Source organism: Giraffa tippelskirchi, chromosome 6, assembly GCF_054371585.1.
Source record: "Giraffa tippelskirchi isolate mGirTip1 chromosome 6, T2T-mGirTip1v1.2.pri, whole genome shotgun sequence".
Classification (NCBI taxonomy): Eukaryota; Metazoa; Chordata; class Mammalia; order Artiodactyla; family Giraffidae; genus Giraffa; species Giraffa tippelskirchi.
The window spans coordinates 30,322,013-30,336,212 of NC_137280.1; the positions used below are offsets into that span (position 1 = coordinate 30,322,013).

General features: G+C 38.6%; 1 protein-coding gene across 6 annotated transcripts in view; it reads right to left on the bottom strand.

Moving 5' to 3' along the window:
* TRPS1 (transcriptional repressor GATA binding 1) overlaps positions 1 to 12,092 on the bottom strand; it is a 266,245-nt gene extending 254,153 nt beyond the window's left edge. For 4 of the 6 annotated variants that reach the window (XM_081505253.1, XM_081505250.1, XM_081505247.1 and 1 more), the window contains exon 1: positions 11,679 to 12,092. Coding sequence is in view for 1 of the 6 variants with exons in the window: in XM_081505252.1 (XP_081361378.1) it covers positions 11,030 to 11,039 (10 nt within the window). In the remaining 5 variants the exon portion in view is untranslated. Of the gene's footprint in view, positions 1 to 11,029; positions 11,160 to 11,678 lie in introns of those variants that run through there. The other 2 variants (XM_081505248.1, XM_081505252.1) reach the window with 2 other exon arrangements.
* Positions 12,093 to 14,200: the final 2,108 nt, after the last annotated feature.

The window sequence follows — 14,200 nt, forward strand, 5'->3', positions numbered from 1 at the left end:
AACTCTAAAAAGATAAAGTATTTCCTCTCCTTTCTGAAAGGCTTAAAAAAACAAAACTTAATATTTCAAACTTACAAGCAATCCAAGAGAATTTGGAAAATATTTCTCTAAAAACCAATCCAGAATGCAGGATGTCAATTTGAAAATAATGGAAGCATATTTCGTTTTAAAATTTGAAAACTTTTTGAAGACCAAAAAAAAATCAAGTTAACATCTCAGTGATTAACTCAGGGGCTGCATAGCCAAGAACAACTTTCAGCAGTTAAAACATAAAACTGTCAGTTTCCTTTGCTTGGAGACAAAACATACAGAAAGCAAATATTCACTGCTCTATTTTCCTAGACATGAAAGACAGAACTAACTTTATAAAAGGTGATCACTGAATATTTCTACCTATTATTATATTTGTGCCGTGGTTCCCAAAAATCAGTTACAAATTCCAAATCTCAGAACCATTTTTAGTAGATGGCTACTAACACTTCATTACTCCCCAAACCCTGATGGAAATACAGTCATTTATTGAACTTCACTACAGCTCAAGGCACAAATATGTTAAACAGTCTATGCATGATGTTATTGAATATAAGCTACCATAAACAAGTAAAACTCTTTACGAAAGATCTCAAAGGGCTGAAAGGATGATGCTTGGCATTCTATTTCTTGCAAATCTAAAGCATATTGATGGTGAGCATAACTTAAGCACTCTCTTCCCTGAATCAAGATACATTCATTTCAAGCATCATCCATGATCAAACGATCAAATTCATATTTATAAACTTGGAATACAGAGTTGGGTGGAAGCACTGAGTAACTAAAATTGCTTTATTTTTTATGCCAGAAATATGTCACAGTTGGTGCTTACAATTGTTGAAAAATTACACCAAAACTTTATTTAATTTCATTGGATGTATTTCCTCATAGAAATGGAATGGCAAAGGCCTGCTCAACAGCAAACAAGAAAATCAAATTATTAGTTTACAGTATATAAACTTCTCTTTTTTATGCAGCTCCCTCCCCAAAATATAAATATTGTAAAGAATGGAAGCAAAAACCCTAGAATTGGCTCATTTTTTCACTGAAAGGAGAAATCTTTATTCCTCCAAAACCTGAAATATTCAATCCCAAAGAGGAAAAAAACAAACAAAAAAAATGGTAATAAACCATAGCAGAAAAATTCAGAGGAAGCATGCTTGCTCTCAGCATAATTTTCTTTAGCAACCTGAGATGAACAACATCATGCTGCCCGTGATCTCTGCTTACTCCTCTGAAAACCATCCAGAGGATTTTCAAAAAGGAAAAAATTCTAGTTCTGCTTTCAAATGCCAAATTAACTTACTGGGCCTCCACTCCTGAAGGGAAACAGCACGGTAGCACACCAGAAGCTAGAGGATGCTTTATGTCACGCAAAGCCGGAACTGATGAGTGCGACCCCAGTGGGCTTGATCTAACTTTTCCAAGTACCACAGGCAAAGAGGTCAGAGTTTTCCATGTCAAAAACATATAAATAAGTCAAACCATACACAGCAACAGTTCTTTATGTGCAGTATCCAAGTCCCACTTCTGTTCAGATATACATACTTACAAATCGTTCTAAATAGGAACCGAAAACGGGAAAAACAAAAAGAAGGGACACCTGCTTACACCAGTATCTACCACTCTGTTTTCCATTTCTAATCATCATTGGTCTCACTTCTTAATTTTTATCATTGCCAGTGGAATTATTCAGGGAGTAAGACGAGCATGTGTCCACCTAAGTAAACGTTAACGATGATATACGAAACTATGCTAGGAGTAACAAGCACAAGACAGGTGTGTTGGGGTGCACACAAATACGTGGAACAGTCAAGAGTTAAATGTCTGACAAAGTGGACATGCAAGATCATGCACAAACATTTACACATAAAATGTGTACTTTATGATTTTTACTACTGGCTTGAAATCTTGAGTGACAGCTTTCTTACTTAAAGCTTATCAAAGTACAAAGAAAAAGTAAAATGTAAATAATGAGGGCACTCTTTCAACAACATAAATTGTCTTTAAGAATGGGACATTTCAAAGTAGAATAAACACTGATGGGACAGAGAGTAAAATAAACAGTTTATTGTGATTGAGGTTTAGATGACATCGAGTTTCTTAAAGTAATTTACTACATCTTGCATCCAATGAATGTAAAGCAAATTCGTTCTAAATGCAAAAGAGAAACATCTCCTTACTATCTGTTTATAAATTACAGAAAATGAGGTTTCATATTAACCCATAATTACTTAAATGTGTAATTGCTTACACTGGCCACTTATACCTAAAGTTAGCTTCTAAAACATACCTAAGTTTGCAAAACTGAGGAGTAAAATTTGCAATAATCTTTTTAAAAAAATACACTGTACTTCCAATAGTAAGTTAAAAACAGTATTAGACATAATCATTTGTGTTTTTCAATTTATAATTTAATTAACATAAAATTTTAGCAGCTAAATATAGAAAAATACACAATTTTAAACAGTCTCAAGGGTATATCTATAAATAACTGGTAAAGAACTACTAATTGTTCAATAATCAGACTTAAATGTATAGAGAACATTTAATAACATGAGCCCTGATTAGAAGTTACATATATATGTGTGTGTATATATAAATATCACCAGTGTTAATTTCCATCAGTTGAATGGTATTTTAAAAAATTAAAACGACCTAGATTCTCTTCTCAAAAATATTTCATGGTATCAGAGTAAAGCAGAAACAAATGCCAAAATCTCTTTTAGGAACTTTTGTATGTTCGGAAATTCTTAGTATTACAGTATTGAGAGATAAAACAGGCTGCTATGTTTATTTCTACATCTTTCATAGCTAAGGATATGTGAATACTGACATCACAAAGAAGTCACATGTAGAAGTTCGTTTTTAATTTGTCTTGCCAATCTTACCCCCAATTCAGAACCAAAATTTTAATTAAATAAACCCTCAAATAGGTGTTGGGGTGCATTAGGTAATTAAAGTGGATATTACAAAGACTAAAGTCATTTCAAAAAATATGTAATATGTTAAAATTCCATTCGGTGCCTGTAATGCAAAAACATTCTATACGAGTGAGAATACAGCTATGTGTATGCGTATGTACATGTACACTCGCACGAAGCTAACGTGAAGTCACAAAATCATACCCTGCACTTGTGCATAGCTTAGAGAAAAAAAAAAGCTGAAGTAGATTAGTAATGCTTGGTCCCTTTGCACATGAAGTGTATCATGTAATAGAGAAATTAGATTCCACAAACTAACTTCTGCCGTCTATATTTACACTATTTATAGATGTATCTGATCTCAGATATAATACATGCTTCTATACAGAGAAACAGAACTAGTGATTCACAAGATTCACTGAAAGCCATACTGTAGAATCTACTCAAGAAACACACATTACAGTAAAAATGTTTGCTGATTTGTAATTTTCATAAATTCTGTCCAAATTCAAGTGAAAAAAACTCTGAAACAAAAATCTCTTTTTGTTTCTTTTTTTCTACAGCAAAAATATACTTAATGTCTAAATACCATTTGTGGTGTATCTATCATTCTATACTGGGTTCATTTTTGGTTACTGTAATACTCAATTTAATAATAAAATATTAATGTTTTAAAGCTCGGGACACAAACAAGTAATACAAATGTTTATTATTCTTTATAATGCTATACTACTCACTATCATGAATACAAATAATTAACAGATAAAGCAATTATAAATGCAAATAAGAAAACATGCTCCTATCAAATAAAGGGAAAAAAAATCAGAAAATAAAGTATGGACCCTTGTATATTTCCCTCTAATACTATTACAGAAGCCTAAAACAGCTGATGGTCTGAGTCATTTATTTGTGTTAAATAAAGTGAATATATAAGTCAACTTCTGACTTACTTAAAAGTATTTAGAACATTCTACAGAACTTTTGACTGTGTCCATTACCTAGATACCGAAGTTGTTGTATTGTGTTGCTTGATGAAATAGGACATACAGCAACCCTCAAAACCAGTATTACAAGCCTGGCAAATAGCATCACATTTGGGTGACGCAAGGAATCCATCACCCTAGGGAAAAACGCATTGGATCATAGTACAAAGTCTTTACATGTTCCATATTATTTCTACATAACGTTTTAAGATGACAGAATTGTAAACTATAAAGTACTATTCCATAAAAAGATATATTCAGGAACAGCACTGTCACTTAACTGCTCCTCTCAACAGAAATTTGGGACTTAAAGAAAAAATTATCTGCAGAACTATTTCTTAAAATACACCGAAAGATGGCATTTTTGTATAAGGGGTTTTTTTTTTTGTCATTTCTTAAAGTCCTTAGTAAATTCAGTGTAGGTGTAAGTACTGTGATCATCCTGGCTTTATTATGTTTAAACTCCACTCATTTCAAACTTGGAAACTTTATAAAGTAGATCATGCCTTAAAAGATTCATGGTTTAAAATGTAGAGTTAATTGTTTAGTAAAGTGGATTCCACCATCAAGGTGTATCTTAGTATTACCCATGCACATATACTACATACATAAAACATGCCTGCAAGAGCATGCGCACATATCAGCAGTAATTGAAACTTACCCTGATACTTCAAGCATTTGCAAGTATTCATAGTGCTAGATTTTCTCTCACATTACAGACATACTACTGCTAATAACCAAAGTATTACACAAATTAAAATATGTTACCTTTGTTCAGACAATACTGCAGTTCATTATATAACAGAAAGTGTCATCCTTAATCGCTCAGGAACGAAGATAGTGGTGGATTTCTTGGAGAATGGTGCCGAATGGTTTGAGGCAAAACCGAAACATATTGTTTAAGTAAAGCTTAAGGGGAGGGGATCATATGCGCAATTGATGTATTTTTTTTGTTGGTATCATCTTCCACAAAGCCTCTCCAACCCCTCCCCACCACTGAACAGTAAACAAACTACTGATATTAAAGGACTGCAGCACTGAATACCTTCCTTTGCCTTTTCTTTGCTTTTTGCCAAACTTTATTACTGTTACCTCAGTTTTGCAGTAATAAACCAACATTCAATCAACAAAACCGTAATGACAGAGATATATTTGAAAACTTTGTAAAAAATAAAACAAATCAAGATTCATGTTAAGATACTTTTGCTCTGCTGATGTGAACAAGTTATAGTTTAAGTTCCTACGGTTTTCCCTGACACATCCTTATGGCAAGGAGTGGTTAGCAGAGAAAGAATGTTTCTGATCTGAACTGAAGTCTATAGTTAGAAGAAAAACTGAGAAAAACGTTAAGGTAAATCAAAACCGTCAAATTTTCATGCAGGGCACTCTTTTGACTTCCCTGAATATACGGGATGCTTTTAATGGCAATTACAAATGCCTTAAAAGACATTTTAAGGTATCTGTGCGATACCTAATTTTCAGTATGCATTATTTCTAAAACACACTCTGTGTATAAGGGGCAAAATAGAACCTCAGCACAAATTTAGGGTTAAAAGCAAAGTTCAAGACAAATAACCGTAAGATTTAAACCAAGACAAGTAACCATTAAGATCTGAACCTTACGAACAATCCCTATCAGAAATTTTGATACTTCTGGCCCCCCAAATAGGGCGGAGGGCCTCATTTCTGGGTGCAGTGTCTCTCCAAGGAAGGAAAAACTGGTACAAATCTTTTTGCCCTCTGAAAAGATTCTCCTACTTGGCTAGCTTCTGAAGTTGCCCTGATGTCAACCAACATCACCAAGATAGCTCTAAACTGGAGAAAGTTCTGTTCGTCTGTACAAACCAGGAAGAGAGAAAATGACTATTCTATAAGAAAAAAAAAAAAGAAAAGAAACTACAAACACTGTGTGATAACAGGGTTAAAAATTATCCCCTAAAATTGTGAGGAAAAAAAAGAGCCGCCCACACAAACTGACCCTTAAAATTAACGCTTTCAATCTAAAAATATATTTTTGTAAAGTTTCATCTATTTTCCTTCCACTGCACATAAAAATGATTAATGTCAGAATGAAACTTCCACATTTCAGACTCTTGCTAACAGGTGTAGCATTCTTTACATAAACATATTCATTGACCTGTCGCCATTGATAATCTTAATTAATTCATCGCAAATGAAACAAAAACAAATGTTTTACTCCCCCCCCCCCATAAGAAATAACGCAATACAAATACCCACTCTCCCCCAAACCCAAAAACTGTTTAAGTTACGGTAACCTGAAATGCACCATCCATCACAGAGAGCAATTGGAGAAATCCAACAGGGCTCAGCAGGAAAGATTTTTAATAACAGATTGAAAAACAGAATAAAAATAACTGCATCAACAGAGCCTTTCTTCCTCAGGCCACAAGCCCGTTCTTACTTGAACTTTTTTTTTTTTTAAATGGCATTTTGGCCACTAAAACCAATCCAGAACATTATTAAAAGTTAAAAGCTACCAATTACTTCTGTCTGTTCTTTTAAAGCAAAGTTTGGCATTACGTCAGTTGGTTTAAAGAAAACAAGAAAGAGAGAGAGAAAGAGTAGGAGAGAAAGTTTCCTGCTTGTATAAACTAAACCACCAGGGAAGGTGTCTAGCCACTTGTAAAGTATTTACTGCAGGTTTTTAAAGAGCTAGAAACATTTTAAAAATTAAAAGTTTTCTTTCTCATTTTTAATGAAATGTACTTAGCAATGGAAAGCGTTATCTTTCATGTCTCTCTTTGGGGTATTTCGATGCTACTTGTATTTCAATCATAGCTTTGAGTCAGAAAATGATTTCCACTGATGCTTCAAATGTGAAGGGCATAGATAATTTTATCTTCATTTTTGCTACCTGGATTTGTGCTCTTAGGGAAAAAAACAGTTTAATGATAAAAAGTAGACATTGCTCCTGTAACAGTTACCACAGCTGCAGTGACCATCTAGCCTTATTCATCTAACTAACTTTTAACAATTCAAATCATTTTCATCCACAGATCCTTCTGCAAATTCAGCAAAGGGGTTTCCTTAAGCCCAATGCTCTCTTTCTAACTTAAACCAAGTTCTACATTATTATACCCATCAGAGAACCAAATAAAAGGCCAACGAATTTGGTTCTCAGGAGTCTGAGAACCACTGAGTGATGGGACAACTCTAAAGGTGACCATAATAGCAACATTAAAGACATTATTTATAAAGGTCATATGTAAGTGATAGAATATCCTATACAAATAAACTGCCTAAGACCTACTAACATTCGAGGATAAATTTTTTTAAGTGGTTATTCCTTCTGCAAAACTCTTTGCTACTGAACAGTGTATAAAACACCACTTGTTATTTTAAAATACTTCCTTTAACCTACTGGTTAAAGCTTTTAGGAGATAAATAATTTTGATAATTGTAAAAAAAAAGTCTCCTCGATTTTTTTCAACATAAAAATTGCAAAGGGCATTAGTATTCTGTATCTGTGATGAGAGAATCAGACTAAATTTCTACTTGATAAAGGCTGTAAGAGTTTCTTCGTATTTTATCTAAGGGGGACCTTCCAATTCCATAAATCATAACTAGACTAGTAACAAAGAATTCACTTCTTTCTCTATGGTGGTATCAAAAGATGAACGCAGTTATCACGTAGATAGACAAAGTAAAACCAAGTCTAGACATGCCGTCATTAATTTCCCCAAATTTCAATCAGCAATAAATAAGGAAGCTAAATGAGTAAACAAGACTCAGAATTAGTTATCAAGGCTATTAGTACTGAAAACCAGCAAAAGAGGGGAAGAGAAAGAAACCTCTGTTACCTGGAAGCTTGACCAAGGATGAACAACAGAAAAGCAAGTCCATAAAACTTGCCTGTTTTTATCAAATTGATTGTAACTTGTGAGCTGCAATATTTGGGACAGGACTGTCTGGGTTTATAGTTTTCTGTGCCTGCCAAAAACAGATGCAAACTACCACACTGACTGTCCTGCGGAAACTAAATTAAGCAAAGGCAAATACCAAGTGGAAAGTTGTCAGCCTGTTGAATGAATAGCTGCATTTTACACACAGAGACTATCTTAATGAGAATATGTTTTAATGTGTACCAGTCATTTTCAGTGCATCAATTATTACAAAAATAATAATTTTCCCTTTAAATCAATTAGAAACACCTGCCCCTAACTTTCTTAAAGTCTGGTACACACAATAGCATAGTGCTGTTATATTATTGCTATCAAAGGGATACTGAAGGGGAAAAAGTCTTACACACATATATTATAAGAAACATTTAAAGGCTGGTTATCTACATCTGTGTTAATTTCAAATTCAAAATAAAGTTTCAGCTCAAAAACAATCTGCTTCAAGTCCTCTGAAAACTTTCAGTAATGTTTATTTACTTCAAAAAAGAAGGTAAGACAAGAGTTTATTAAAACTTACCACCCTGTGGTATTTAACACAAATGTACAGATCATTAATCGCAAATTATATTTCTTCTGCATTTCTTCTCCCTGGCTCGCTCTCTCCACAAGATACACACACACACACACACACACATACACACACACCAAAAATAATAATAACAATAATAGAAACATCACTGAAATATTAGAATTTTAAAAAGCAGCTTTTCCACAGATGCATTCATTTCCCTGCTTTGAAGGTTTTCCTTATGAATGAAGATTTCCTTCTGTGTAGTGAGACCTACCCTGTGGAAATGAGAGTAAACTCAGGAGTGGTACGTGACTTAAAAGAAAAGTAAAAATAATACTGAAAATATGGTAGGGCCATGTATAACTCACTTATGACTAGCACTCTCATATGTATTCTAACCTATTTTTAAGCAAGTATGAAGAAGATGTTATAAAATCCTTTAAAATCTTCCTCTTAAAAACACTGAGCTCTAAAATCAAGCCAGACTTCCCAGCCACGATGACACTCTTCTTCTTTTAATGGTACCTTTAAGAGACAAAGGACCAAATCTAAAAAGCAGCAAAGACTCTCGCAGGGTCTAAAATTCAAAAGAGTGACTAACTTTTTTGTGGGGAACTTGCTATGTTTCACCCTATATTGGGAGAGTGTTCGACTTCGTTACTACGTGTGGAAAAGCATTCTGCACACACATATCCTAACATATAACAGATAGATCAGGAAGCCATAAACATCAGCTCGCCGATGGTAAGTAATACTTTGCCAAGAGAGTATTAATAAAGACCAGGAATGCCTCACATTTAGAGAAATCAAGTCCTAATGTTGGCACTAAAACTCTCTTTCCCCTTCAGGAGTTTTATTTTCACATTACTAATATCCAGAAATCATCATCAAACTTTAGCACGTTGGTGGCCCAGTATACAACTGGATCTAGAGATGTTTCCATTCAAGGGTATAGCTTTAAAAGGAAGTTATGAAATCTAAGGACAGAGAAGCTCTAAGGCCTATATGTTTGACTTGTTAAGATTAAGCATGTCATTAATAAACTTTCACTTAAAGGTAGAAAAAAAAAAATCCTCCAAATGTTTGTATCGTTTCCAGACTGTCCTGTCAGCATCACAACTTACAGGAAACGCTTCATCTTCCTATATAAACCCTGTATTTATTCACAACCCTGGCATACGAAGGGAAAGAAAAAAAGCCCACACCGTTTTAGAGCTAGTTAGCTTTTCTATATTAACCGGTGGAATATCTGAGAAAGCGGTCTAAGCAAATGAGTAGCATGTCAGAAACTTGACAACAGTGAGCTCAGGAACTTTCATTCTCATTTTGTCCACGTCAAGAACTGGCCGCCCGCATGACTTTTTCTTCGCTGCCCCTTGCATTTTTAACTCTGGCAGGCGTTTCTAAATGATCAACTTTTCCTAAAACCAGCAGGAAAAGTAACATGATGCCAGCCAAGATCCATAGGTTTTAACGTAAGAGCTGGAAAACTCGAAAAAAGTGGTTGGAAGCTTCCTAGTTTATTTTTGTTTTGGACAATCACATTTTCAGCCAACGACCAGGCCTAGAGTAAGCATTTTTGGGTAATTTTGTCTCAGGCCCTATCTGTATTTTCCCTTTGTACTTAACTGTCGCTCTCAGCCCCTTTCCTGTTCACCTGGTGCGTTTACCAAAGTTCAATGAATCTCCAAAAGTTCAATGAAGCGGCCAAACTGGTCTGCGATTTGAAAGTCTCCGCTAAGCTTCTCACTTCACTTACCTCACTTAAAACTCTAGCCGTGATTTTCCAAAATAGGATAAGGATGAATACGCTACTATAATTTTGATTCATCATTAAGCTCCATCGCTCTCACTCAAAAAACTTTCAAAGTCTCAATTCTGAGGCCTAAAAAGATATGAGGAAGTAAAGCGGGACCTAACATCTAATATTACGTTCAAGATTTCCCTCTGAAACCCACCAGTCCCTCTAGCCCTCTAACTTAAATTGCTTTAGAGTCTTAGGGCCATAAAACAGTAACTGACTTCCCTGGGGAGAAGGGGGAAACACCACCAGCTCACACAGGTACTAACAACAAAAAAAAAAGCTTTCCCAGCCTCAAAAACAGCTGTGCACTTCAAACGGCTCCCACCGCCGCCTCACCCTCAAATTATTCATGGGGTCCCATAATCCTGGAGTTATTTGAAGGGACAGCGGTGTTTGCCTTGGCCTTTTAAAGATGCGTCTCTCTAGAACCCAAACAGGAACTGGACAGAAGGCGAAACGCCCGGCTGCCTGGATGTCCCACCGCTGTCAGGCATTTCATCACCGGCCAGTGTCCGCTGACCCGCGACCCAGGGCGCATCATCCGCACCGCAGAGGAAGTCTGCCCCTTCCTCGGCCCCTACGGAAGCGCCCCGGCGGCGAGGCCTGCCACATGGCACGGACAGGGCACAGACCCCTCGGCCCGGCTGCCCTGAGCCGCGCAGGGGCGGGGGCACCGAGGGATGCGACACCCTCCACTTCCAGCCCAGCTGGGCCTTTAAGGGGAAAAAAAGTTTGAAGCCTGGCTTTGCAAACTCTTCAAAGCCAGCGCCAGTCCTGGGCTGTTTTCCCACTTCGGGGGACCACACGAAGGCCCCTCTCTGAGACCCTCCCGACCCTCCCGAGTTCGCCCAACTTACTACTCTGCATGCCGGTGCCTAACCTGCTCCCCGCTTGTCAGGAGCCCCAGAAAACTTGCGGCGGCGGCGGCCCCTCGGGTCCAACCACCCCCAGCTCCTCCGCTGCGCCCGGTAGGAGAGAATTAAAATCAGCCAGAAAGAGACAGCGAGGGGGGAGTGGGGCTGCGAGGGGGAGGGGGCACCGGCCTGAAACTTCTTTTTTTGGCAAATGGGGATTTGTTTTTCCTCCTCCCCGGCGGCTGAACTTGACCCTCCTGACTCCAAAGGCTACTGCAGTTTGAAGTCTGTCGTTTCTAAGACTCAGATGCCTCAGACCCACCAAAGGGGGGGGGGGGGGGAGCAGAAGGGAAGAAAGAAAGAAAGAAAGAAATCACACGCGCAAAAAAGGAAGAAAGAAAATGCATGTGAAACCCGAGAAGCCTGCGCTTGGCTTTCTGCACACTCTCCCTCTGCTCTTTTTTTTTTTTTTTCAAAGAAAGTCACTTTTAATTCCCAGGGCTCCCCGCTCGCGATCGCCCACATTTTGCGCACACACGCGCGGGCGCAGCACTCGCGTCGCGGATCCGCGGGCCCGGCAGAGGGGCTCCAGCGCCCCCCGAGCCCCCCGCGGCCCCCAGCCCCGCGGCCCGCCCGGGCCTCCCCTCCTTACCTGTTGATTAATCGTCAAGAACACCCTCGGCAGCCCGAAAGATGGTGGCGCGGCGGCCAGAGCCATGAACCGTCTTCGTTGTTTGCAGAGTTGATCTTGGATTATTGGAGGTGGGGGGGAAGAAAAGGTCTTTCCTGCCTCCCCCCCTTTCCCTTCCCTCCCCCCCCCCTTATAAAAAAAAGAGAGAGAGAGAGAAAGAGAAAGGAAATAGAGCAAGGATGTGCCCGGTGCCGGGTCGGGGGGGGGGGGTGTTGTTTTTTGTTTAAAAAAAAAAATAGGAGAGAGAGCGATGGAGAGGACGCGAGGTCTGGAGAAAGGAGCAGCACCAAAAAAGAGGACGCTTGAGATTGCAGTGAGATCGGGTCTTTATCAGAAATGTTATCGCTTGTCAGGACCTCAGTCTCCGCGCATTACGTCAGTTTCAAGACACCAACACTATTAATATCAAAGGAGCCTTCGCGGAGGAAAGCGCCACCCCAGACCAAGCTCCCTTAAAGAGACAGCGCGCGTCCCCGCGCCGCCGCCGCCGCCGCCGCCGCCGCCCCGCCCGGCTCCGAGCACCCGCCGCCGCCGCCCGCCCGCCCGGACCGGCCCCGGCCGCGACCAGCCGGCTGCGCGAGAACTTCGCCCGAGTCGGAGCGCGGCGAATGAGAGCTGCGCGGTGCAGGGACCCAGCTACCTTCCCGCCCCGCCTCTCCCCCCTCCTCCTCCCCCACCCCCCATGTGGGAACATGCGGGCTGGAAAAGGAGGAAAAATCCGCAAGCTTTAGGGATAATGTGATAAAGACAAGGACCTACCTTGGGGAGTGGCGGGGGTGGGGGGGGGCAGGTGGGGGCCGGTGCAGGGCAGCCCAACCGATGGTCCCCAAACACTGGAAGATGCTCTCCTGAACAATCAAAAGAACTCTAAAAGTATTTACCTTTTCGGTTGCTACTTTCCCTTCTCGCTCCCAATTAAACAGCGGAGGATCGTGTGTGTGTGTGTGTGTATGTGTGTGTCTGTGTGTGTGGCCCCTCCCCCGCCCTTTTCCTAGGACGTGCAAGTCTTAGGACACCTATTCGGTGGTCAGGGTTTCCCTTGCATATGATGGCCAGAGGACTTGGAGGGGAACAACTTGAACTCTATCCTGAGTTGGAGAAGTGCGGACTGAGGTTGCTATGGTTTTCTAAGCTGGAGAGAAGCTAGCAAGCTCACTGGGTGCTTAAAGGGGGTACGACAAAATAGATAAAATGGGGACATTATTCAAATGCAGCAAGATTAATACCTGCTGCTCTTTGGGGTTTTAGTAGCAGATACGAGTTTCCGAATTAAGCATGACATTCTTTTTACCAATTCACATCTTCAGATACTCTCATTGTTAAATAAAATTCTCTCAACATGAAGTTACTGAATAGAGAGAGGTTTTTTTTTTTTCTTTTTTTCTTTTCTTGAACTTCTAAAGATCAACAATGCATAAAGGAAGACCAAGACAGGGTTTGAAGTATAGTAGGTGCTAAAAACTAAATAAACATTTCTTAGCCGTTTGGACTTCATTTTCTTCAGTGGGGTGTTTTTCCTCTAGTGAGAGTCAGTTTAAGCTAATTTTGTGCTAAAAGAAAAAACATCTTTCCTTCTCCAAACTACAAAATGATTAAAATTAGAGTTTTAGAGAGGTACAGCTCATGAATCTGTGAGTTGAAGATGAAGTAATTTCCTCCAAAATATTTTTCACTAAATGATTCTCGCATCTTCTCAGAGAAAAGATGAGCATATTTTCGAAACATATTATTATCAGAAGTGAAAAAAGCAATCATTTTAAAAAAGTATGTGCTCTTTAGAACTTTTTCTGTAAGGTCTTCGTTTCTGCTTAATACAACTAGTCAGACAGATAACATGAATCCATTTTGTAACACTTTTGTTCCACAATTGTGTCCCATACACTCTTTATGAGCAGATAAACAACAACACTTTTGCAGTAGAAACTAGTCAGGTAAAAGAGTCAAAACACAGTTCTACAGTGAAGTAAACAGTGTATCCTAGAGTGGTGAGAAGACAGTCTCATATGCATGGAGTTATTCATATATTATCATCAATTTAAACAGATTTGGAAAAAAGAGTTAGATTTATATGTGGTCATGCTTGCAGGGAAAATTCATATCAAACTCTTCAGTAAATCTCATAGTCACCTACTAATGACCACCTGCATATTTCCACACTAGAGTCATTTAATACTGTCCACCACCAATTTCCACGTAAAAAGTATTCATATATTAAATATAGAATTTTATTTTCTTTTTTAAGCCATAAATTAGCTTACCAACTTTTATGGAAATATGCACTGGCACAGTGAGAAGCATTTTTATTCAGGGGAAAAAAAAAGGATCTGAGTGAAACATTCTTTAGCCATGACTAACTAAAAATATTAGATTGAATAAATTTTGAAATACGTATCTAAATAGTAAAACCATTTGTATTTAAAGGGTTAATACCACCTAAAATTGCTGAGGCTGGTTTGGAACTGATAAAAAGCTGAGGCTATAGC